Source organism: Tursiops truncatus, chromosome 12 (assembly GCF_011762595.2).
Source record: "Tursiops truncatus isolate mTurTru1 chromosome 12, mTurTru1.mat.Y, whole genome shotgun sequence".
Classification (NCBI taxonomy): domain Eukaryota; kingdom Metazoa; phylum Chordata; class Mammalia; order Artiodactyla; family Delphinidae; genus Tursiops; species Tursiops truncatus.
Window position 1 is genome coordinate 53,774,285 of NC_047045.1, and position 26,407 is coordinate 53,800,691.

At 35.1% G+C, this 26,407-nt stretch overlaps 1 protein-coding gene across 9 annotated transcripts in view; it reads left to right on the forward strand.

The window, feature by feature from the left end:
- Positions 1–26,407, forward strand: part of TRMT11 (tRNA methyltransferase 11 homolog) — a 71,465-nt gene that overhangs the window by 17,705 nt on the left and 27,353 nt on the right. For 7 of the 9 annotated variants that reach the window (XR_002179766.3, XR_002179765.3, XM_033867684.2 and 4 more), the window contains 9 exons: positions 1,931–2,012; positions 2,101–2,193; positions 2,428–2,562; positions 3,562–3,718; positions 11,047–11,127; positions 14,330–14,494; positions 15,835–15,907; positions 16,033–16,164; positions 23,623–23,743. Coding sequence is in view for 7 of the 9 variants with exons in the window: in XM_033867684.2 (XP_033723575.1) it covers positions 1,931–2,012; positions 2,101–2,193; positions 2,428–2,562; positions 3,562–3,718; positions 11,047–11,127; positions 14,330–14,494; positions 15,835–15,907; positions 16,033–16,164; positions 23,623–23,743 (1,039 nt within the window). In the remaining 2 variants the exon portion in view is untranslated. The remainder of the gene's footprint in view (positions 1–1,930; positions 2,013–2,100; positions 2,194–2,427; positions 2,563–3,561; positions 3,719–11,046; positions 11,128–14,329; positions 14,495–15,834; positions 15,908–16,032; positions 16,165–23,622; positions 23,744–26,407) is intronic. The other 2 variants (XM_019951826.3, XM_033867688.2) reach the window with 1 other exon arrangement.

The following is a 26,407-nucleotide window of genomic DNA, read 5'->3' on the forward strand; positions in this document are numbered from 1 at the left end:
CTCTATAAATTTAATAGAAATGGGGGAATTCATTTTCAGAGGATAAAATTTACAGTTCTAATTGTAGCATTAATTGTTCTGGAGCTAATAGACTTTTAGAACAGTGCATTCAAAGCTAACTTAAATTCAGATTTTTTTGTGGTAGAATAGGGATTGAAAGTTCATTTTATTTGACTTATTTTTAACATGGACTATTTTGAGCATATCACAAGCAGTGATATATAACAAACACCGAGGTACCTACCTTGTTAGATCTCAACATTTTGAGATATTTGCCACAGCTTTTTTTTTTTTTTAAAGAAATAAACCATGACAGGAACCATTGGTGCTCCTTGTGTATCTTTCCCCATTCTATTACCCTTCTTCCCTCAAAGCATAGTTTCTTAAAGCATTTTTATTTGTCAGAAAGGTTTCATTATTACTGCTATAATCAGTGAAATATTTTAGGTCATATTGATATTATATTAGTAAGCTGACATCCATGCTTATTTATATAGCACCCATGAGATGTGGCAATTCATATAAGTTTTATAATCTCTAAAATAGGGATCATAATAGTGCAGTCATATATATGAAAACCGTTTACTCCGAAATCTAAATCACAAAGGGTGTTACTCCAGTGTTCCAATTATAACTGAAGCTTATGATGTTATAATATTTTTATTTTGCCATTTAAATATAAATTTATTAATGTTATATAAATTCTTTCTGAAAAAGAGGATAGGGAGTATTATTTCATTTTTACTGATTCTAGGTTATCACTACAAGCATTAGTTCCTATAAATTACTGTATAATGGTTCATTAGGGATAATTATGATTTATGGAATTGTCTGTGCCTTTCCTGAATGGCCTGGAGTTCCTGTCTTTTTGCATATTTATATCTGAGAAGCAATGTATAGATTCTGGAGTCAGATGGATTGGATTTGAATCTTAGCTTCACCAATTGCTATATGACCTGAGAGAGTTATTTAATCTTTCTGTGCCTCAGTTTCCTCATTGGTTAAATGGATGATGATACTGGCAGCTACCTAATAGGATTCCTGTGAGGAATATGTGAATTAATATTAAGTGGCTTTAGAACAGTCCCTGGTACTTTGAGTTATATTGTTAGCTCTAGTTAGCTAAGTAAGGGTAGTATTACTGTAGAGGCCCTCTTTCTATAATTCATTACAAGGGAAAGGAGGAATTCATTTTCAGAAGATAGTATACTCAGTCCTAACGGCAGCATTACTTACAATCATAAAGTAGTTGAATTCAGATGCACAAAATTGTACTAATATATAGATCAAGTTCCATTACAACTAATTCTAAGAATTGTTTCATTGATTACAATGAAATTTTGCTTAATTTTTTATGTTCCTTGATAGACACTTGAGAATTTTTTGTAGTAAGAATTTTGTTTTTGTAATAGTCATAAAAGTAATTATTACTAAATGTTATTAAATAATGGCTAAATATTAATGGTAACATTTTTATCTGGTCGTTTTTCCTTTTGTTTTATTCAGAAGACAGTGGGAATGATTGAATTTCCTGCACCTTTATTACTGTTTCACTAAAATCACAAGTCATTTTATGGAATCATTTGTGTTGTAGTTAAAAAATGATGAAGTGATAACACAACATTGTAAATCAACTATACTCCAATAAAAATTTTTTAAAAATGATGAAATGATTATGATGAAAACTTCAAAAAATCTTGACTTATAAATCCTCCTTATTTGTGTAAAGTTCAACTTCTGTGTTAATTTAGACTTAAGCTATATTTGTTTCCAGGATGCGTATTTCTCATTTATAGCTTAGAAAACATAGGCAATAATTGTTTTAGTGGAGCAAGCATAAAGAACCAGTGAAATAATTGTTACATATTACTGTATGAACTCATTTTTTTTTTTTTTTTACTGAGGTTAATGTCAATCATTTATTTCCTAGGTCTATATTTGAACTATGGGGTCATGGAAAGTCTCCAGAGGAGCTATATAGTTCTTTGAGAAACTACCCTGTGGAGAAGATGGTGCGTAGTGAAATGTGGTTTTCTGTAAGCATATCTGTAGATAATGTAGAATTACTAAGCTTAAAGAATTTATCTGCTCTTATTTTAGGTTCCATTTCTGCATTCAGATTCTACATATAAAATAAAGATTCACACATTTAATAAAACGTTGACACAAGAAGAAAAAATCAAACGGATAGATGTAAGTGAATTTAGCAAAAACCAAAAACCTATGAGATTAATGTAATATAGCCACTGTTGATATATAATATCCGCAATGCTAAGTGCTTCTTTTGTACCACATTATGTGCTAAGTACTTTTCATGTTTTGTCTTATTTAGTGCTGATACCAGACTTACAAGATTGGTATTATTATGTAAGCACTATGTTTTCTTTTAAATTTTTATAGGACGTTGGAATTACTTTTATTTTTTAGGCCCTTGAATTTCTGCCATTTGAAGGAAAAGTGAATTTAAAGAAGCCACAACATATCTTCTCTATTTTGGAGGATTATGGTTTGGACCCAAACTGCATCCCTGAGAATCCACATAATATCTATTTTGGTAGATGGGTAAGCAAGTGTTCTTTTTACCTATTCTATGAAACAGAAACAGAATCAGGGACATAGAGAATAGACTGGTGGTTGCCAAGGGGGAGAGGGGTGGGAGAGGGTAGGAGTGGGAGTTTGGGATTAGCAGATACAAACTGGTATATATAGAATGGATAAACAACAAGGTCCTACTGTATAGCACAGGGAACTATATTCAATATCCTGTGATAAACTATAATGGAAAAGAATATGAAAAAGAATGTATATATATGTATAACTGAGTCACTTTGCTGTACAGCGGTAATTAACATTGTAATTCAACTATACTTCAATAAAAAATTGAAAGAAAAAGAAAAAATTCTAAGTGGTAGGCCTTTGTATTTGACTCTTTATATGTAAAACTTTAAAGGAGCTGAAGAGTCAGAACTACTGTATGAATTAAAATCAGTGGAAAATATTGGTTGTGTGTTTTGTTTTTCCAGAGATTCTGATGAAATGCAAGAGGATTGTTAGATATGGGGCCCAGGTAGGAGGTCATGTACCTGGAAGTCTTAAGACTCATCGGAAAGTGTGAACTGCTTTTTTAATAAAGCAGAGAAAAGGCAGAGTGCTGTGATAGCAGGATTCTCATTTGTGGAGCTCTCTGATCTAGGTTTCCATTCTGAAGAGAAATGAAATTACTGCAGAGCAGTTCTGCCCACTTCCCTGAGGCAGGAAGCTGTGGCTTATGTTACAGAATATTATTATTTAGGAGAAAAAAAGAGGTGGCTAGAGCTCACCACCAAGCCCTGGAATAATTGCATTCAAATTCAATTCAAATTTGCTTTGAAAAGCAAAAGTAAATGGGAACACACTAAGAAATAAAGGTTTTTGTCCATAACTGCCTTAATCACATATTTATGTGAAGCAGTGGTAAATGGAAAGAAGTTCTCATTATCAAGATACTATGGGTTTATTGTGAATAATTATCTTAAATCTGTTCTGTACATTTACACAAATTGAAAATTATCTCTAATCTAGATTGCAGATGGGCAGAGAGAGCTTATTGAGTCATACAGTGTCAAAAAGAGACACTTTATTGGAAATACAAGCATGGATGCTGGTTTATCATTCATCATGGCCAACCATGGAAAAGTGAAAGAAAATGATATTGTATTTGATCCATTTGTTGGAACAGGTATTTTAATTTAATTGTTAAACTAGTGTAGAGATGTTGCTTGTTTATATTAGTCAAGGTCATAGTAATAGTTTTGCTAAAAGATAAAATAATCCTTTATTTATCATTAGATAAGAGACAACCACATATTTGTATAGTAGCCAATATTTAACACTTTTGCCACTTCCAAAGAGGGTGCTGAAAGAATTTTGTGGGGTTTATTTCCCCAAGTAAACCACTAAGGGGAGTATACCATACATTGTAGAAATGTTGTAAAGCTATATAGTTTATTTAAATAGGAAAACTCTTACTATACTTCAGTTAAAAAAAAAAAAAGGAAAACTCTTGGGGGGAAGAAAGACTTGAGTGACAGAATTTTAAAAAGTATTCATCTTCTAAAATTGATAATTATATACTTACATGGAAAAAAAATGTGCCTTTGGTTTGTGGAGGTTCATATGTGAAGTTTGAAAATAAGAAAAGTGACTAAGTATCATTGGACTAGAGCTTGGCTGCTGAGGCTATGACCTGGGTTTTGTATGCACTTGATTGGATGTCCTCATAATTAACTTTGTGTGGAAGTCCTAAAAGTCCAAGTTTATTTCATCTGACTCTGAAGACATTTTCCTGCTTCAACCCATTTTTTTAAATCTTGCCTATACTTAGGGAGTACTCACATTTAGATTCATCTGGCTAAATTCATTATGATTCAGATCGTTTAGGAACAAATTATGCGTGGTTGGAGTGTCTCCCTGTAGTGGTCTTTCCCCATCAGAAACTCATCAGAAACTTTGTAAGCAGTGGTGATGCAGTAGCTACTATTTGTTGAATGGTAAACATGTCAGGTACTAGCTATGCACTCTAATGTTACTATCTAATTTAATTCTTACAACTACTGAAATTGAGATACTTAAAAAAATCTTCCTGAGATTATGGCACAGGCAGAGGTTAAGTGACTTGGTCAGGGTTATCCAGTGTAGAAATCTCATGAGATTCAAACTCAAGCAGTCTAACTCCAGAGCTCGTGCTCTTTACTATCATAATGCTGCCTCTCTCAGCCTTAGGATCTGCCAGCCAGCTATTGTACCATAAACTAACTTGAGGAATACAATCCCATGTCATTAGGAGCAAATAGAATCAAGGTCAAGAGATTCTAACTGGTGGAATTATTTCCTGTGTTGTTGAATTAATCTTAGTGAGTCTCTCTTCTGCTATTCCACCATTGTCGTCATATATCCCACCCCCAACATACTACTATACCTATTCCTTTCTTTCCTATCCTCATTATCCTGAGTGCCTCCCCAACTTTTTGAACTTTACAGGAAATAATGCCAAACTGATAGAAAAGTTACAAAATTAAAAATAGAAGAAAGCACACACACATATCCTTGACCCAGAGTAGACTGTTGTTAAAATTTGGCATCATTTGCTTTATCATTTATTTTCTCATTATGTTTATATACAAGTAAGTTGCATCCATTACATCCCCTTACCTCTCAAAGACTTGGAATGTGTTTCTTAAGAATAAGGATATTCTCGGGCTTCCCTGGTGGCACAGTGGTTGAGAGTCCACCTGCCGATGCAGGGGACGCGGGTTTGTGCCCCGGTCCGGGAAGATCCCACATGCCGTGGAGCAGCTGGGCGCGTGAGCCGTGGCCGCTGAGCCTGCGCGTTCGGAGCCTGTGCTCCACAGCGGGAGAGGCCACAACAGTGAGAGGCCCGCGGACCGCAAAAAAAAAAAAAAATAAGGATGTTCTCTTACATAACCACAGTATAGTTTTCAGTGTTAGTAAATGTACTATTAATACAGTAGTTTAGTGTTTGTATTCCATTTTTGGTAATTGACCCACTGATGTCCCTTTATACCATCTGTTTTCCTTTCCAGGTATTGTATTTTGTTGTTAACATTTCTTTGATCCCTTGATGTGGAGTATATCCAGAATCTTACTTTTTCTTTTATAAAACTTACAATTTTGAAGAATACTATCCCTCCTCTCTTTATTTTTTATCCAGAATGTTCCTTATTTTGGGTCAACCAAACATATACATGTTTTAGAAATTGTGAGTTTTCACATATACTACAAATTCTGGTCTAACCGTACAGATTTCTTTTTTTTTTTTTCACTTAACTTCACTTAGTATTTCTTAGAAATCACTTCCTTTAGTTCATAGAGATTATCTTTGTTCTTTTTTATAGTTGTACTCCATGGGTTTATGTACTGTAATTTAGTCAAACAATCACCTCAACTTGGATATAGGTAGTTTCCCATATTTCACAGTTACAAATAATGTTTGCAATGAATAATCTGTACATATATACTTTCACAGTGTTGGAAGTATAGCTCCAGGGTAAATTCCTAGAATTAGGATTGCTGGGTTGAAGAATGTAAGCGTATGTAGTTTTGTTAAATGTGGCCAAATTACTCTCCATTATACCATCTTGCCTTCTCGCCAGCAATATATGAGCCCCTGTTCCCTCACAGCCTCACCAGCAGAGTATATTGTCAGGCTTTTGAAATTTGCCGGTTTGTTGGGTGAAAATGTTATCTCAGTGAAGTGTTCATTTGTATTTCTCTTACGAGTGAAATCTAATCACTTTTTCTATTTTAAGGTCCAGTTTTATAACGTTTTTGGAATTATCTCCAAATCTTTTGCCTATTTTTCTGTAGACTTTTTGATTCCCCCCCCTTATTTTAAAAAATACTTTATATTTTAGTCACTCTCCCCCTTTTTTCCTGTTTTATGTATATAAATATGTAAAATATTTTCTCCCAGTTTGCCCTTTATGTTTTGACTTTGCATGTAATTGTTTTTTTTGTCAGGCAAAAACTTTCCCGCTACATCCAATTTGTAGAGGAATTCAGCTTTGTTTTCTGGTACTTTAGTAGTTTTGATTTTTTTCCTTTTAGATCTTGAATGCATTTGGAGTTTATTTTCTTGTATGCCATGAGGAATTGATTTAATTTATCTTTTTCCAAATGGTAACCCTCTATTAATTCTTAATCTTGTTCTTGGACTTCTAAAACCTTTTCCTGTGAAGTGATTCTTTGAGATACATACATGTACGTGTTTAGTATGCACACATACACATAGACCAGACCATAAAGTTCAAAAATAGTTACCAGTATGGGTAAAATTTCCTTCCTTTGATGTAGACGAGGCTGGGCATATTATGAAATGCTAACTTCCATAGCAGTCAAGGTGTTGACTATTTTTAGTGTGGTAAGGGGTGAGCAGACCTGCCCCTAATTTGCTTTAAGGCTGCTCCTTAGGGTGGGTAGCATATCTTGGTCATTTGACTGTTTATACTGTATAGGACAATTAATGGAAAATTAATTGCAATATGTAGGACAGTTAATGGAAAATTGCAAGAGGAAGATCTTTGCAAAGATGCTGCTAAAATACATTTCATAATTTGTGTTTGTTGTTTAAGCATAGCTTTAAGACTTTAGCTAGTTTTTGGTGCTTTTGTTTTATAACTGTTAATGGCTAATAATTGAGAATAGGCACAGTTCTTAAGCAGTTTGTCCTCTTTACTGGACCTTTTGTCTCTTCGATGGGTAGTACCTTCTGAAGGATTGGAGAAATAAGTAGCCTTGTGCCCTCCTCCATGGTCGTAGTTTTTCATAAGTATTGGATGATATTCTTTTCCTTTTTTAGTATTTTTGTTTTAATTCAAATGTATGATATCCCTTTTCCATTCTAAAGCTACAAAATAGATGTTTATTAGTTTCCTGAAGGCTTTACCCACAGACTACTTATGGCTTGTGATGGTCTCAAGGTTATAGAGTAGGTTAGAAAGCTTCTGGGAAGTTGAAAGGAGAGATATAATCTTTTCCTCCCTAAATACCTTTCCTTTTCCTTTTAGACAGTCTGTTCTCTTGTCTAGAATGACATTATGAGCTACAGAAACACACTTTCATTTCCATTTTAGCAAATACATTGATTCTCATTATAGTAAGATTTATTTTAAGTTGTACATCTCCATTTTCTCAAGGGGGAAGATGTATATCGTGGGTCAGCTGTCAGTAATTAGGAAGTACTGCTGTTCTAATATGAACATTGCTAAAGGAATGATCAGCATGCATAAGTTGAATACCTATAATGGCACAGGCCTGCCTGTGATGTGATACAAGACTCGTGAATTGTATACAACTCTTATTAACTGAGTATGCAGCCTTACTTAATTTAATTTGTTTAATAACAAATTTTACTTTTGTGTATCTAATTAGTAGGCTAATGAATATTTACTTCAATTGCTGCTGACCCTAAAGGAAGTTATATAGTATAGCGTACCATAAGAGCAAAGAGAGTGAGTTTTAAATCCTTACTCTGTCAGTTACTATATGACTTTGAACAAGATGCTTTACTTGTCTGGGCCTCAATTCCATCATTTGTGAAATGGTAATAAGTAATATATTGTGAGGTTAAGTGAGGTAATATATGTATATGAAATTCTTAGGAAATTGTATGATGGATGGAAGACAGTCAATTGACCATACTGTTGATCATTTTTTAATTATTTTTTTAAGCACTTAGATACCTTTTTGATGATATAGCTAATAGCTAACCTTTTGTTAGATATAGCTAATATTGAATGGTGATGATGAACAATTTGGCCATGAATTCATTTTCTAGTTCCTTCTTTGGCTGATTTCCAAGATATTCATAATTTGCAACTATTGGCAAATTGTGGCAGCAGGCAAGGTAATTGAGGGTTAAAATTGTAAACTTCTAATTCTTTGTTCATAATGAAAATAATTGGCACAAGTGTGTGCCGATGTCTGTAGGTGCAGTGATGTAGCTCTGCAGCCCTAGCTCTGATTGCTTTTCCCTTTCCCCTCTCTCAAATGAGTCCACTCCTTTAGTAGTTAAGAATATACCCAGGAGACTATTGTGTACTCCTTGCCTGTTCTACTTTCAAGTGGCTCAAAGGTTTAAGGAAAGGAGTAAAACTTTGAAATTTTGTCATTGCAGATGATAGACATGGGAGCAAGTATTGAGAAGCCCACTGTCTACCTCTGAGAGGAGACTATGAGGAGGAAAAGAGAAAGTTAGCAGAGAGATAATGGATCTCTGTAGGTCTTTGTGAGAATCTCTGCTTCCCATTTTATCCACAACTCTTTGTAGACCCCTTTTCCTGAGTCTCATAGTTTGGTGTAATCTCTGTTTTCTGGCAATATCCTTTTGCTTAAGCTGCTAGTTTAATTTATGAGTTGTTTTTGTTTGTTTGTTTGTTTTTATTAAGGATTACATAGGGGACATAGTATTACAATTTTTCTTCCTTTTCTTTCGGCAAAACCAAAGCCCAGTTCTCATTTTCACATTTTTATAAGGCTTTCCACTTAAATCTCTACAGATGAAACTCATAAATTTGTTTCTATATCATAATTCAGTTATTGTGTCCTTTTACCTGTAAGATATTACCCTAACCTTAAACTGGTTACTATTTAGGTAATAAGACATTAAAATGCTGATTTGCTAGTCTAGATCACATATGTGGTATTTTTACACTTGATAGCTAATAAGAAACTGGGTGAGTCATGTTATCTGCCCCCTCAACACTTCACCCCCTCCGTTTTATCACCCCTTCTTCCACCAAAAAGCTTCCAAGGAAACTCCAACTGAGGTATAACTAAACGTGAAAATGCTTCAATTTAATTAAAAAAATAACTAGATGATTAACGGTGATTACCCAGTGACCAGTTCAGAGAAGCTAATTTATATTGATTTTATTTGAAACTTGAAAAGCTTTTAAAGGGCACAAAGTTAACTAACAGATGTAGTCTAACAGATTATTCATCTCCTTTCAGCAGTGTACTCTAAATTGGGTCTTCTCAAAACTCACTCTAACCAAATGGATAAGGTTCTGTTTAAGGAACACAGGAAAGCTTTTCTGTTCCCCTTGACAACTAGTTCTTCTAGGTGAGTATCTGCCTTAATTGGCAGAATTGTAGTAATTCCTCTAATATGGGTGAAGTGATTTTTGTATTTCAAGTCATTACTAAATATAGTACCTTTCCTAAATATGGACTGTTCCATTTATAGGCTAAGAATTATGAGGGCTTACTTAACCTTACCTCCTCAAACAAATGCTTTTTGTAGTTAGTATGAGGGAACCTAGGTTTTGGTTTCTGCTGTACTTTTAGTCTTCCATTTCTCTTATTCATGGCTCCATTAGGTAGTAGTTATAATATTTTTCATTGAGCAAAGTATTTTTAAGTATATGTTACCAAACTATGTTTTAAATGGCTATGGAAGGAACACATTCATTTATAGACCTTGACCCTCTGGAGGCACTACCCATCTTAATTTTAGAGATTACATTTCAAAAGGATATAATGGAAAGAGCCCTAGTTATTTCCCCATATCCAAGTTTGTGCATAGGCTAAGAATATTTTTCTGTATATTTCTGATTTCAGTTTGGCTGACAGATAGTTCTGCAGTATAACTATTAGGACTTACCCAAGTACTAAGAACATTTTTAATTTGGATAATTAAAAAAGTGAAGTTCATTGAAAAGAACAATTATTAAGATATTTAACTTTGTGAATTTTTATTCTTAAACAATTTAAAAATATTATACCTTTTAGTTTAAAGGATTTCATTAATTTTTAATCTTTATAAGGATGTTCCTTCATATGTGAACTGGTCACACCTACCAAATTACTTAGTCTAGTCAAATCGTGTTAGGACATCTGTTCTTTCTTTGTTCACAGCACTAAGTAAACAGAAAATTCATTGTATTAACTATTTTTGTGTATGTCTGATAACAGTTATTCAGAAATTTGTATCTACAGTTTAAAATCAGATAATTACCTCACTGACAATAGGAGTAACTGTTTGTTGTCCTCATATTTTAAGTTTTGTAAGAATTAATCTCTTATATATTAATTATGCCCTCTTTAAGTTATTTGAAACTCTGACTTGAGTGAGAATTAAGCCCAATTGTCAGACTTATTTATTGGCAGCTCTTTGTGTAGCAGCCTTGTATGTTCATTGTAAGAAAGGAGCAAGATGCTTTTGTATAGACTTCTCAAAATAAGATGAAAATGTTTAAATACACATTATTTTGACCAAGAAAAGGATAATTTTCCCAGAGTAGTGCTGTTTAAAGTAATAATGCCAGGGCATATATTAATTCCCTGCTTTGTGACCAGTGTGATGAGCACAGCTTAGGGGGTTGTTTTTTCAGTTCTGAAGCCTACTAAATATGGCCGGAACCAATGTCATTCTAGGGTACTCTGCCTACAGCTGGTTTGTAAGAATTTGGATCAGATTAAATAGGGGAAGAAATAAGAGTCTGGGACTTTCTGGTTAACAGATCACAATTGTGTGATTTTTTTCAGGTGGCCTTCTGATAGCATCTGCTCATTTTGGTGCATATGTATATGGGACAGACATAGACTACAACACCGTTCATGGCTTGGGTGAGTAGTGGTTCTAGACAGTGTTACAGTCTTTGCTCTTGTACCAAATGTGCCTTTAAGATACTTAAATAGTTATATATGGCATTATACATCTATTTTTAATGTTAAAGTGTTGTGATATAGTTTTAGTTATTCTTACAACAATAAGACTTCATTGGGTATCTGCTTTTTATGAAGTGATCCAGTGTGAGCAAAATGACCCCCGGGGAAACACAAAGATGAGTAGGAAAAATCCCTCCTCTCAGAGCTATTTTTGGTCTTAGATTTTTAAAAAGTAGGCAATCAATAAGGTTGTAAAACTTTTGGGTTGGGAAGGAAGTGGGAGAGGGACTAGTCATTTTTAATTAGCATATTCATGTTAGTGAAACAGAGTTTCTACTTAACAATTATCACCGTTCTTTTATTCAGCAGTCATATGTGTATACTCTAATTTCTAGTCCTTGAGTACCATACATGTTTTTAATTTCATAACTGACCGAAACATCTTTGAGACAGTTAAGGTGACAGTAATAGTAAAGATTCTGCATTAGACTGAGGGTAATTTGAGATAAGCATCTGCTTGCTTTTGAGGCAATTTTGGAAAATACTTTAAAATCTAGAAGCTTTGCTAATGAAGTGTGATTGGATGAAATTGAATCAAACAAAATATTTCTTCATAGCTGAATAGTATTAAAAATGTAAAGTTTCTTTGAAATTGTAGTTATGCTGGTATTTCATTGTTGTAACTAGAATCAGCCTATAAAACATGCTTTTCCTCTTACTCACCCAGTGTAAATTATTATATAGGTGAGAATTTATTAGACTTTATTTTCTTTTGCTTAAGTAATTTGATATATTGTATTTGATGAACTGTCTTTTTTCCTACCTTGCTATAAAGAATTTAGTACTGTAAGGAGAATGAGTAACATTTTATAAAGTTCACCTAAATGGGCTAACCAGAAAAAGATAGTCTTTGTCTGCAGTATGTTAGAGTAGACAAAGTGCTAAGAAGAATTATTCCTGTTTGCTTTTAGTAGAAGCAGTATGTTTGCTTTAAGGATATTGTCCTATATAATTCATTTGAATTTTTATTTATTAGAGTTATGTTTAAAAGTTATGTGATAACCTTTCAGTCTACTTGGGTAGAATTCTGACTGAGGTAGAGTTTCCTCAGAGCTTATCCAAGATGCTGTTAGATATGCCCTCTGCTTCCTATGCTTCTAATCTCTTACTATACTCTCAAATACTTCCAAGTTTCTTCTATTTTAAAAATACAGAACTTTTTCTATCAATTCTATAGGGACCCTCCTAGCTACTACTTTGTTTTCCTCTTCCTTTTACCAAAGTGTTTCTTTTTTTAAGAGATTGAGTTTTTAAAATTAATTAATTAATTAATTAATTTATTTATGGCTGTGTTGGGTCTTCGTTGCTGCGCTCAGGCTTTCTCTAGATGTGGCGAGCGGGGGCTACTCTTCGTTGTGGTGCGCGGGCTTCTCATTGCAGTGGCTTCTCTGTGGCGGAGCATGGGCTCTAGGCACGTGGGCTTCACTAGTTGTGGCGCGTGGTCTCCGTAGTTGTGGCTTGCAGGCTCTAAAGCGCAGGCTCAGTAGTTGTGGTGCATGGGCTTAGTTGCTCCCCGGCATGTGGGATCTTCCAAGACCAGGGCTCAAACCCATGTACCCTGCATTGGCAGACGGATTCTTAATCACTGCACCACCAGGGAAGTCCCCAAAGTGCTTCTTTCATTTTTTTAAAATAAATTTATTTATTTTTAGCTGTGTTGGGTCTTCGTTCCTGCATGTGGGCTTTCTCTCTAGCTGTGACGAGAGGGGGCTCCTCCCTGTTGCGGTGCAAGTGGCTTCTCTTGTTGCGGAGCACGGGCTCTAGGCGTGAGGGCTTCAGTAGTTGTGGCTCATGGGATCTAGAGCGCAGGCTCAGTAGTTGTGGCACATTGGCTTAGTTTCTCCACAGCATGTGGGATCTTCCTGGACCAGGGCTCAAACCGTGTCCCTTGCATTGGCAGGCGGATTCTTAACCACTGTGCCACCAGGGAAGTCCCCCAAAGTGCTTCTTAAAAAGACTAGTTTATTTGCTATTCCTCTTCTTCATCTCTAACTGCCTTCTGCCTGTTATTTTTCAGCTTGCATGCCTACTGAAAAATCTTACTACAGATCTACAGTATTTGGCAGTGTTGACCTTCATAAAGCAGCCCTTGGTTTCCTAGACAGTGGCTTCATTGGGTGGTACTCTGATTTCTTTGTTTTGATCTCAGTCTCCTGAAGGCCCTGCAGTTTTCTTCAATGTCTGTTTATATGTTGCTTTTCTCCAGGCATCTCTTGTTGACCCCTTTTATCACACTACATATTGTGCAGAGTCATGTCATTCTTCTTTTGCTTTTTAAGTTTTGTTTTTATTGTGAAGTAGATCATAATACAGAAGAGTTTATTAAAATAACAAGAGTAATTATCGAACAAACATTTATGTAATTGCCACCTTGGTTAATCAGAAATATCATTCATTCTTACAGATTTAACTTAAGTTTATATACTGACATCTCTCAGGTATATGTATTCTGGCCTCTACCTACCTGCTGAATATCTCTTTCTGAAGCTTCTGTAGGTACCTCAAGGTATATCAAGATTGATGTATCTCAAATGAATCTCATTCTTTCCTAGATTTTCTTTTCCTCTTGGTTTCTCAGATCTTAATTGATGGTATCATCATCCACTCATGTCTCCTAAACTAAAACTTTTGAACTTCTTCCTTGAGTCCCCCACTTTAACACTTCATCTCTTGTGTTCTCGTTTTACCTCCTCTGTCCATGGTCACAGCTCCTGCATTTCCCAAGTTAGCTCTCTTCATTTCTGTTCCATTTATCTAATTCGTCAGTGTTTCTACACTGCTAGAGGAAAGGGACCATGTTCTGTTTAACTCTGTGTCTTTATTAGTACGCTTTGAATGCATTAATTATTGAATGAGTGTTTTAAGGCAGTTTTATGTGAAAGGATAGGTAGACATCAGTACAGTTTACTTTTTGAAACATTTTTTACAATAAGTTAAAATAAAAATAATTGTTCCTTGTATAAATAAAATTAAGATTTGAAATGAAAGCAAGTTTTATTTGATTAAATATAGGTTTAGATAAGTTAAACGTTACTTTTAGCCAAATGACGAGGTAAGAATGTTGTTTGTTAGTTCTGTCTTCCTTTTTCTTTCCCTTCAGGAAAGGCTAGTAGGAAAAACCAGAAATGGAGAGGACCAGATGAAAACATTAGGGCAAATCTTCGTCAATATGGTTTAGAGAAGTATTACCTTGATGTCCTGGTTTCAGATGCATCTAAACCTTCTTGGAGGAAGGGCACATACTTTGATGCAATCATCACTGATCGTAAGTTTATTTTTATACAAAAGTAGGAGTAGGATTAGGTTCCTAAAGTCATTTACATTTAAATTACAAAATTTATCAGTACAACAAAGAAAGCCAACTTGTATTAGTATTCCCCTTACCCCTGACTTCTTCACATAGTGAGAAGGAAAAAATTATGAATGTAGGGCAGGACACCAATTTAACTAAGTGGTTTTGATTTTTTAAACTATATGTATTAACTTGTCATCCCTTTTTCTCTTCGGCTTATTTTTTAAGACATAAATTTGTTTTTATATTTGTTTTATATTTGACCGTAATTGGTTATTAGTGTAGCAACTGGAGCCAAAATGTCATTTGCAATTATGGTATCACATTTGAAGAAGAAAGTTTCAGATATCTCCCATTTCTCTATGTGTAAGCTTTTATATTTTGTTGTTGTTGTTGTGCCCGTTGTAACTGGCATCTCCTTTATAGAGTTAAAAGAAATTTGGGTGTGACCCACTGTGCTTGTGAACCCACTGAGCTTCAAGAATGTGCATGAGAACTTGTTTTCTCATGCCATGTGAGTTCTTGGGCTTTTCAGGCATCCTATCTAAGAATAAATCTACCTTTTCTATAGTATTTGGCAGTAAATCTGTATATAGTGGCATATAGTATCTCAACCCTTCCATCTCAGACCTTTTCAGTTCTTTGGTAACTTAGATATTTTCAAATCTAACAAAAGAAAAATTAGCAAGTATGAATATACTTTTGAAAATTGAGTGACTTTTTATTAATAATCTACTTTATTATTTGCTCTCACTCTCTATGTGTATTTATAAAAATACGTAATTTTTTTCCTGATCAATTGAGAGTAAGTTGTATACATCATGGCCCTTCACCGCCCCCCCATACTCCAGTGTATATTTCCTAAGAATAGGGATAGTCTCTTAGATAGCCAAAGTACAGTTACCAATTTCAGTGAATCGCTAATTCTTTAATCTGTAGTTTCTCATCCAGTTTTGTCAATTGACCCAGTAACATCCTTTATAGCATGTTTTTCCCTGAAGTGCAGTATCCAGCCTAGTGTCAGGTATTGCCTTTAGTAGTCATATCTTTTAACCCTCCTTTAGTTTGTAACATTTTCACAACCTTTCTCTGTCTTTTATGACATTGACATTTTGAAGAATACAGTCACCTGCTTGCCTGCCCTCCCAGTGTTTTAAATAGAATGTCCCTCTTGTTATGCATTCTCAGCTGGAATATTGCATAGGTGATGTATCCTTCTCAGGGTGTCATATCTGGAGGCACATGATGTCCATCTGCTTTGCAGTGGTGATTAGGTGACTTTTGACTATCCGTGTTACCTGTTTTCTGTCTAGCTCCATATGGTATTAGAGAGTCTACAAGAAGAACAGGTTCACAAAAGGAAATACCAAAGGGGATAGAAAAATGGTAAGTAAAAGTTAAATATGGTATGTTACTACTTTGGGAAGAAGCATATTGCTTTTTTTTAATTAACTTAGTTTAATAGTCTTAAAGTTTTTCACTGATTTTGAAATTTTGTTTTCTTTGTCTAGTCCAGAAAGCCACGTTCCTGTTTCCTTGAGTTATCATCTGAGTGATATGTTTTTTGACCTGTTAAACTTTGCAGCTGAGACCCTCGTATTAGGTGGAAGACTAGTCTATTGGTTACCAGTGTACACACCAGAGTATGTAATATTAAATAATTTTACTTTTAATTATTTAAAATATTAAATAATTTTACTTTTTCTTATGGTATTTGTATATCTAGCATACTTTTTTTCCCTGTCTCTAATCATATTCAGGGTAAATATCTTTGTGTTTAATGTGTATGATGGCCTTCATTTACCAACACGCTGCATAAAACAGGCCCCTTCTTCTTATTGATTGAATTGCTTTGAACTTTTTATTTTACATCAGGGGTTGGCAAACTACAGCCTGTGAGCCTGATATGGTTTTCAGCCTGTTTTTGTAAGGCACTTGAGCTAAGACTGGTTTTTACCTACTTAAAGGATTATTAGAAAAGAAAAAAACAACAAAGAAGAATATGTGTCAGAAACACATGTGGTCCACAAAGGCTAAAATATTTACTATCTGGCCTGTAAGAGCAAAAGTTTGCCCCTGTTGTATATCATACTTAGCTCGGGGCCTGTGTGTTCAATAGCTCTTTGGCCAGGCCATAAACTTAGATAAATTTTAACAACTTAGCTGAGTGATTCATCTATCTACTGCTAGTTAGCTTGAATATATATTGGCTCTTATGATCACCGTAAATGCAGTAAAATCTTTTTTAAAAGCTAAGACCAAACAAACTAAGAGCTATGCATATATTTAAAGCCCTGATTATGTTCAACATTATTGGTTTGGGTTTTATTATTCAGTAGTTATTAATTATAAACAGAGCTGTGTACACCAACAATGAAAGACAAGATGTGTTGACAAAACAGGATCTTTAGATTTGAAAGGCAGTGTCAAGCTGAAAATTTGGCTATTTGTTCAAGATGCTATAGATATCTTTTTTAGAAATTATTTTAATTTCTATATTTACTATACATAATTGTACAAAAAGCATTTTAGACCAGTGTTTTCTTGTTTGTCTTTTCATAATGGTTGATGGTCCCTCAGCAGTTGGAAGCTATGCTTTTTTGTTGTTTCTTTTATAAATGTTTCATTGGGAGCTACCAGGACCTAACTTTGTTTTTTTATTATTATTATTTTAAAATAAATTTATTTATTTATTGGCTGCATTGGGTCTTCGTTGCTGTGCACGGGCGTCCTCTAGTTGAGGCGAGCGGGGGCTACTCTCTTCATTGCAGTGCGTGGGCTCTAGACACACAGGCTTCAGTAGTTGGGGCTCACGGGCTCTAGAGCACAGGCTCAGTAGTTGTGGCCCAGGGGCTTAGTTACTCCACGGCATGTGGGATCTTCCTGGACTGGGGCTTGAACCTGTGTCCCCTGCATCGGCAGGCGGATTCTTACCCACTGCACCCTCAGGGAAACCCTGATCTAACTTTAGTTTTGCATCTTGTTTATCAGCTAATAAGGCTGTACACATTCATACCCATACCCCTTAACACAGGGCTTATGTTCTGTTAAGAAATTAATTATTTCTTAATTTTGGAAATAAGAGAAATTAATTCCAAGGAGTGAAATGACTTGTCTAAAGTTAAAAGCTAGCTAGTTTATTGTTTTCATTATTCCTAGTGCTGTTCACATAATTCAAGATCTTGCCAAGATCTCAGGTGTCTGGTATGTGGAGTGATAGATGGTGTTTTATTAATATTTTCAGAGAAAAAAAATATTTTCAGAGAAGAGCATATTTGTTTATTTTGATTCAAAAGTGGTTTCTGCCTTAGACAAGCTGAACTCCAGCAGCAAACTAACTTGTCTTTTTGTTTTAATTCAAGTTTTCAGAGCTGGAATTTTAAAAAAATTATTTGAAATAAATTTCAAATTTACAGAAAAGTTTCAAATGCAAAAAACTCCCATCTCTCCCCCATCCAAATTTTCCAACTATTAACATACACCTCCTCTACCCCCCTTTCCTCACCCATTACATTAATCACACGCCCATTATCATTAATCATTTTTGGAACTATTTGAGAAGTTGCAGATATGATGCCCCATCACCCCTGCGTATTTCATTGCATTTCTCAGAAGCAAGAGCATTGTTGTCAAATCACCATCAACCCCTGAAGTCTGGAAGTCAGCATTGATAGTGCTGCTGTCCAGATCATGGACCCCAGTCAGATATTACTGATTGCAGTCTCTCTAGGAAAATGTACTGCATTGACCCCTCATGTCATTCTCCTCCAGTCTGGAATATTTCCTCAATCTTTCCTTATCTTTTGTGTCCTTAACAGTTTTATAGAGTACAGGGCTTATATTGTGAAGGTTGACCCCTAACCCGGTCCATCTGATGTTTCTTCCTTGACCAGACTCAGGCAATGCTCTTGGTAGAAATACCACAAAAATGATACTGTGCTCTTAGTGCACTGCATTATGGGGCACACAGAGCCAACCTCTACGGGAGGTCTTAAACTTGATCATCTGGTCATGTTCTCTGTCAGGTTTCTCCGCTGTGAGTTATCATGTTCTTCTCGATTAGTATTTCCCAGGGGGAGGTATCACAAGATTACACCAATATCTTGTTCTTCATCAGGTGACTACTCACATTGACAACCACCATAATGATGACTTTTCTATTCCATCATTCCTTCTGCATTTTAAGTTGGCATTCTACTATAAGGATTAGTTTTCCCTTCCCTCCCATTAATTTATTAATTTATACTGGTATGGAGTCATAGATTCCTATATTATTCATTGGGTTATACTTTATTACTATCATTATTTTGTTGTTCAAATTGTCCCAGATTTATGATCAGCAGGAGTCCCTCTGAGGTGGCTCCTCTGTCCTTTGAAATATCCTCATTAGTTTTTGTGTGTTTCTTATATTCTGGCATTTCTGACTTTCCACTATTTTGTAGTTTATTATTTAATTATAATTGAAATTAAATGTGGTTATGAATATCTTCTGTAATTCTTTTATTTCTTTCTTTTTTATAAAAAGTCAAACTGGAGGCACTTTCAACTATTTTAGTATTTCTGAAGACCTTAAAAAATGGCCACTGGGTATTTCTTCAGTGACTTCTCTTTTAATAATTTTCGACAAGGAAGAAATTTCCAAGTCCATATAACCAAAGGGATTTTTTAGAAGTAAAAAAAGGCACGTTTTTGTCACTTTTGTTTTTTTTTTTTTACCTTAGATGTTTTATCAAAGGACAAATTTCATCCAGGCTAGGACACACATGGAAAGACTCCTATGGCATTTACTTCCCTGACTTATTTGTCAGGTCTTCTGATGTTCATAACTAGACTTCTGTTGTGCCTTCTCCTCCCCTTAACTCAAAGTGATCTTATTAATGAACTTAGTTTGTCTTGCGTTTATATTAGGGAATGAACTATTTTCACTTTTGCAGTAAACATAATCCAAAGTATTTACTCTTTTTAAAATAACACAGTATTAGATGAACTTAAAACTAAAGTCATCTGCAAAAGTTTGAAATAACGTTCTTGCTTCTGAATTAAACAATTTAGAATTAGTTTGGTTATGTTGTATTGCATATATAGCTTTTTATTAGACTAAGAATAAAGAATTCATTTTAAAATTGTACCTTAGCACAGCTTAATTTGAAAACTTTTGTATTTTTGGTATAGTGAATGTAGGCTTTTAGTCCTACTATTGAATTAATTTACTCAGCCAAATCCTGTTATATGATTGAAGTTTAAAAATAAGACTCGCACATTATAATCAAGTTAAGGTATTATTCATTAAACCCAGAACATTTTTATTTTTTTTAAACCCAAGACATTTTGAAAGGTATAAGACGATAAAAACAAAATACTACCTAACAGCTTAGTTATTTGTGAAGAATTGTCAGAACTGATGATTGAAAAAGGATTTTCTCACTATTTGGTAATTTAAATTGTGGTGAAGAAACTGCTACTCAACAAACTTCTGCTTCCTCTAGTCCAGATTCTCCCCACTCTAGTATACTGTATTTTTGGCCAGCATCAAGACACTCTGTATATGTTATGTCCTTCAACCTTTATTTATTCTGTACCCATTGCTTGATATACTGTTTCTTCTTTCCTCAGCTGTAAAATTCTAGTCATCTTTCAAGGCCTGGCTTAATTGTTACCACCTCTGTGACACTTTCTGAAACCTTCTAAGCAGAATTCATCAGTCCTTCATATGTGCTCTCCTAGTAGCTTACTCTTATTACTCATAGAGACTTACCACGTAAAATTATTCTTGACTTTTGGTATTTGTGAGTTTATTATTCACAATTTCACCTATTTGCAAATGACCCTGAAGATCTGTGTAACATTCATTTGGGCAGGGCATACATTCAACTTGTGTATTTGATGTTATAGGAGTTGCTAAGCTGTTGAGTGAGTGTAGCTTTTTGCCCAGGTTCCACATATCCCTATGTGTTGTTTTCTAATTGTCATTTATATACAGATAATGCTCTTGAAGTGATTAGAAACTGTGTTTCTTTGTGAAGGATGTCCTTTACTGGAAATCCAACTGCTAGTGCTTGTGATAAAAATGATGACAAAGGGAAGAAGTCTAATAAAGTACTCCAAAGTAAGATTTGGGGATAAAGTTTAATTGTGATAAAATGAATTTTGTGGTGGCTCAGAGCTATACAAAACAGAAACGAACATGTTGTTTTTCATCTTTCATACAGGAAACAGAGAAAAGTGATTCTTTTAAATTGTTTTCAGTAAGTGCTCCAATCAGCACAAAATCCGTTTCTCAAATGGGAAGTGAAACTCTAATGACATTTGGAAATAGTTAGCTTGAGTCATGAAGATTCACAGGAAAATAAATGGCTGTCAAAATTGATGGATGGAAAAGCTAGGGACCTATACACTTTTTTTTTCTTTTTTTAAAAAGGTTGAAATATAATTTGTATACCATGAAAGTCACCTTTTTAAAGTGTACAACTCCATGGTTTTTAGTATAACCTCAGAGTTATGCAACCATCACCACTGTCTAATTCTAGAACAATTTTTAAATAAATTTATTTTATTTATTTATTTTTGGCTGCATCGGATCTTCGTTGCTGCGCATGGGCTTTCTCTAGTTGCAATGAGTGGGGGCTACTCTTCATTGCGGTGCGTGGGCTTCTTTGTTGCGGAGCATGGGCTCTAGGCATGTGGGTTTCAGTAGTTCTGGTGCGCGGGCTCAGTAGCTGTGGCTCGTGGGCTCTAGAGCGCAGGCTCAGTAATTGTGGCGCACAGGCTTAGTTGCTCTGCGGCATGTGGGATCTTCCTGGACTAGGGCTTGAACCTGTGTCCCCTGCACTGGCAGGTGGATTCGTAACCACTGCGCCATCAGGGAAGCCCTCTGGAACATTTTTATTATCCCAAAAAGAAACCCTTGTATGCATAAGCAGTCACTACTGCTCTTGTCCCTAGTAACCACTTATCTATCTCTGTGGATTTACCTATTCTGGCTGATTTAGATTTTAAATAGAGGCTTAGATTATAGGGGAATAGTACTAAAAACAGGGAATTAAGATAAGATACCATACTATCATAATAGTCTAGGCATAGTACAGATTTATAGCTTCTACTTAACAGATTGCAAACAGTCCATGAGTATGAAATATGTTAGTAAATATATAGTAAATAATTTTTAACTGCTGTTTTTTATTTTTTAGTGTGATATTTTGGGAGTACACTGTTAAATTGATTGGCTCATTCATATAATAGAGCAGTGGTTAAAAACAAGTTTGTTAATGATAATGATGACCTAAATGATGTCCTTTCATGCTTAAACTCAAAGTTCAAGTCAAAAAATGATCTAGAACATGTAAATGTTTTTCTGCTGTTAAGCCAAATGCCAATGACTTAGTTTCACCAGTTTAGCATTATTCATGTCATAAATATTAATTAAAATGGTATTGGTTTTGTACTTTGATTTAATTTATAAATTTGTTTTGGGCTTTATAGTTATATAAATTATATAAGCATGAGGAATTTATGTTTATATACATTTAAGAAACATTTTAATAAAAATACCTTGTCAATAAAAGGTATATAAATAAAATTTAATAAAAATACGTTTTCCTTTGCCAAGAAATAAGATTTTTTTCTTTAAAAAAGGGTATGTTACTAAATTTGACAAGTTCAGACATTTCTAAACCCTGATGTTTGCAAGCCTAAGGTCAAAACTATATCTTCTCTTTGTTACCATTACTTAAGTCTGTCAACTATGGTGTAGAATGTATTCTTTCATATCATAAATGCTTTGTGTGAAGACTCCAAATTTGACATCAACTTAATGTCATAGGAGCACAACATTTCTGACTGTATAGTGAGCATTAGAGAATTATTAGGTGAGATGAAATCTGAAATGGCCATTATTTGTTGGAAAGCCCTAAGGAGGGAGGCAGAGAATGACTTCAAGAGAATTCCTTCCACTGATAATGAAGTGAAGTGCATTATGAATGTTGCTTGGTAAGTGGGTGATGAAAGTTTTGAGCATGTGGTCAAGGTAATGAGGGAGAGCTTGTTGAAGGTCACAGGGACCTAGAGAAATCAGTGAACAAGTGGTGGGGAAGACAGTGTTGATGCATTAGAATTGGCTGGTTGGATGGTGGTCCTTTACAGGAAGCGCTGATCAGCACCTTTCCCATTTTGGATCAGAGCTTTAAGATATCCCGTATAAGAAATGTTTGCAGGCTGTTTATCTAGAAACATATGAAGGTTTGCAAAGGAAAAATAAAAACTGGCAATCACAGTGTTCTTAAAGGTGCCCCTTCCTAGTGAGCCCTCTCTCCTGCTGTTCTTCTGAATTCTGCTCCATAACTGTTTCCCCCACATTTGTTACCTGTTTCTTCTACCAAGATTAGTGCCAACAACCTATCAGACAGGAAGTTCTGAACTACTGCACCCTGACTGTCCTGCTTTCTAGGTGTCGTCATCTTCATTCACTAAGTACATGTGCTGTACGGCAGCAAGCACCACTGCTCTTGATCATAACTTTGGTTTTATTTCATGGCAGAGGATTGATGTCATCTGTAGTGTTTAATTTAGTGGTAGTTTAGCTGAATAATCTTATATAACAAGGTTAATAGAGGTCTCAAGATGTCATAAAAAATTTTGCAGGGACATTTCATTTTAAAGGGGTATATGCTGTAGTGGACCTTCCTTTGGGAATTTATAAACATCCCCAGTTGAATCAGTCCCTCATGAATGTTAGGGGGTTGTTATGGAATGTATTTCTGTCTGTCTTATGTGCTCTCGTGGGATCCTTTAGGGTAGAATTGTCATCTTGTATTTCTGTGGTTTAAATGCTTGGCATTCTTCAATAAAACATACCTGTGTTCTCTCTCATCCTCATTATACAGGTAAAAACATTCAATTACTTTCTTTGGATGTGGTTATGTTAAATACTTTGCTTTTCATAAATGCAGATTGTTTATGGATTATATGGACAATTAGCATATGTGAAATAAAATGATACAGCATGTAGTGGGAGGACGTCCCATACCACACTGGATAACCCCCACGATGATCCTGTGCGGGGTGCACATGTGAGTGTCCCTAACAGTCAGCTGCTCTTTCTTCAGATACACTGAAGAGATGGTACCCTGGCACCCTTGCTTGAAACTCATCAGCAACTGTGAGCAGAAGCTTTCCGGTCGCACATCAAGGCGCTTGATAACGATGGAAAAGGTGAAGGGATTTGAGGTAAGTTATCCTAGTGTTTTTCAGATAAATTCTGGAAGAATTAGAAGTAGATTTTTCTAGTTTTCCTCTAATGAAGTTTGGAAACGTTAGTCCTTGATTTTTTAAAAAATATTGACGAGTTCAGGAAGAGGTAAAAGTTGAGCACGTTTGTGGCCTTTGGTGGAGTTCAGAGGGTAGGAATAGAATATAGAAGTTGAAGACTAGAAATAAAAGTTGACCTTTACTTTTCAGGCTTATTTGACATCCTTGGGCTAACTCAGTTATAAAACAGAGCACTCTTAATTAAACAACCATTGTCTAGTTAGCAATGTACTAGTTACCATTTCTCCCCAAAGCAGAACCTACGTGATTGCAGACTGTACTGAAGAGAAAATGTCACTTTGTATAAAGGAGAAAGTAATTTGCCCCCATCTGTTAGGGTCCAACACGTGTTCTCTCTCTTTTTCTTTCTCTTTCTCCCCCACACATAATTCATTTAAGCTTGAGAAGAAAGAACAAAACATCTGTTACTTCATATCCAGATCAGAATTGATATGAATAATACCTCATACTGGAGCTTAATTAAATCTACAGAATGCTCACTGGGCTGTACTTATCTTGATTGACAACCAAAGCTCTTCCATATTCACTAGAAATTTGAGTAAGCCCCATCTTTGTTTTGGATTTGTAGGGCAAGCGGAGAAGAACAGGGTGTTACTCCCTGAGGATTTTGTCTTACTCATCCTTACTCTGCATTTGATATTTTTCATCTACTTCACAGCTTACGGGTTCTTTCACAATAATAAAAACTAATGTTTGTACAGTCCCTTTTGCATATATTATTTTACATATTTCTTGTTTTTGTCCTTTTAATTTCCATTTCCTGTCTGTCTCTAATTTAGACCCTTATTACCATATACCTGGTTTATGCTGATAATCTCCTAAATTACCTTTCTCCTTCCATTTTTCACACCTCTAGTTCCTACATGTGAAATAAATCTTCCTAAAACACTGCATTCGTTAAGTCACTTCTTGATGCAAAAATTTTTGTGACTCATTTTTATAAGAGTAAGGTTCAGAATCTTCAATGTGACAAAATTTCCTCAATAATTGGGCTCCAGTATCAGGGCATTTCTGAAGGCTAAGCTATGTGTATATATACATATACATATGTGTGTGTGTGTGGGTGTGTATAAAGTTGATTGGTGTCCACTCTTACATATATGTGTATGTATGTATTTGTGTACATACATACATACATATGTAAAGGTATATGTGATGTAATTAAAATGAATGTCTGATAGTCATTTTAAACAAATACTAGAAGTTTATATGCAAGTAGCAGATATTCTTGGAGTGGCATCTTGTACTCAATATACTTATGTCATAATTATTCAGCATGTTCTTAAAACTTTTAGATTTACATTTAAAGAAGAAATATATTAAACAGTTATTTTACTTTATAGTACACCTTGCTTTTCTTCAAATTATATTCCTGGACTTTGCTGCTCACATTTTATACCAGACAGGTCACTTAATGTTTTTTGGAAGTCACATCTCGTTCCAAGGATGACAGTTTACCATTAAACGTTTAAAACATAAGCAGTTTTCAGAAATTCCAAAAGAGGAGTTTTCAAATTGTTTGACACAGTGACACAACCTTCCAAAGCGATCATTTTAAATGGCCACCGTTTACTTGGATATGCAGTAAGCCCTCCCTATCCGAGGGTTCCACATCCACAGATTCAGCCAAACTGCTCATCCTAAATGTGGTACACGATCCACAGCTGGTTGAAACTGAGCGTGCGGAACCCGTGGATGCCGAGACCCGACTCTCAGACTTGAGCATCTGCCAATTTTGGTATCCACAGTGGGTCCTGGAACCAATCTCCTGTGGATGCCAAGGGAGGACTGTACCAAGAAGCCCTCTTAACTAACTTCATTTCAAACTCAGTTGATTAACCAGTACTGGCTGTTCCTGCTCTAAAACACAATGCATGATGCCTAGAATAGGTCAGATACTTTGAGCTAGTGAGTTACTTGGTCTCTACTATATTTGTACACTTCTGTACTTACAGATGAATTGTCTATTGTGAGCCACTTGTGTTTTTCCTGTGAGCTGTTTATGCCAGTTATATTTGCTATGTCATTTATATAATCTAAATACTAGTTAGACCAGTGAAATGTGAATGGAAGAATGAAGTTGTCATCTCTGTAGAAACAAATATGAATGCTTTAGAAAGATAGGACAAAGTGAATTGCTGAAAAATTTAGAGTCTTGTATTGGAAATGGTTGAGATAACTATAACAGGTTGGGAAAAAGTTACTGCAATCCAGGTTTCTGTACTGAGGTTGCTTTGTAAGAGTCTAAGTTCTTGCTTCATTTTACAGAAGCCAAAACTGGACATCTTTGCAGGTCTTAATTCTGTATCAAAAGATTGATAACGTGGCATGTGGAATCTTAATTCTCTGACCAGGGATTGAACCCATGCCCCCTGCAGTGGAAGCGTAGTCTTAACCACTGGACCACCAGGGAAGTCCCTGAATATACAATTTTTTAAGTTGAAATAAGATGTTTAATATATTAACAAAGCATTTTAATTTTTTCCTGCTTTTACTGACTTTTTAAATTAACTGTAGTCTACTCAGCCTGCCATAACAGAATACTGCAGACAGAGTGGCTTA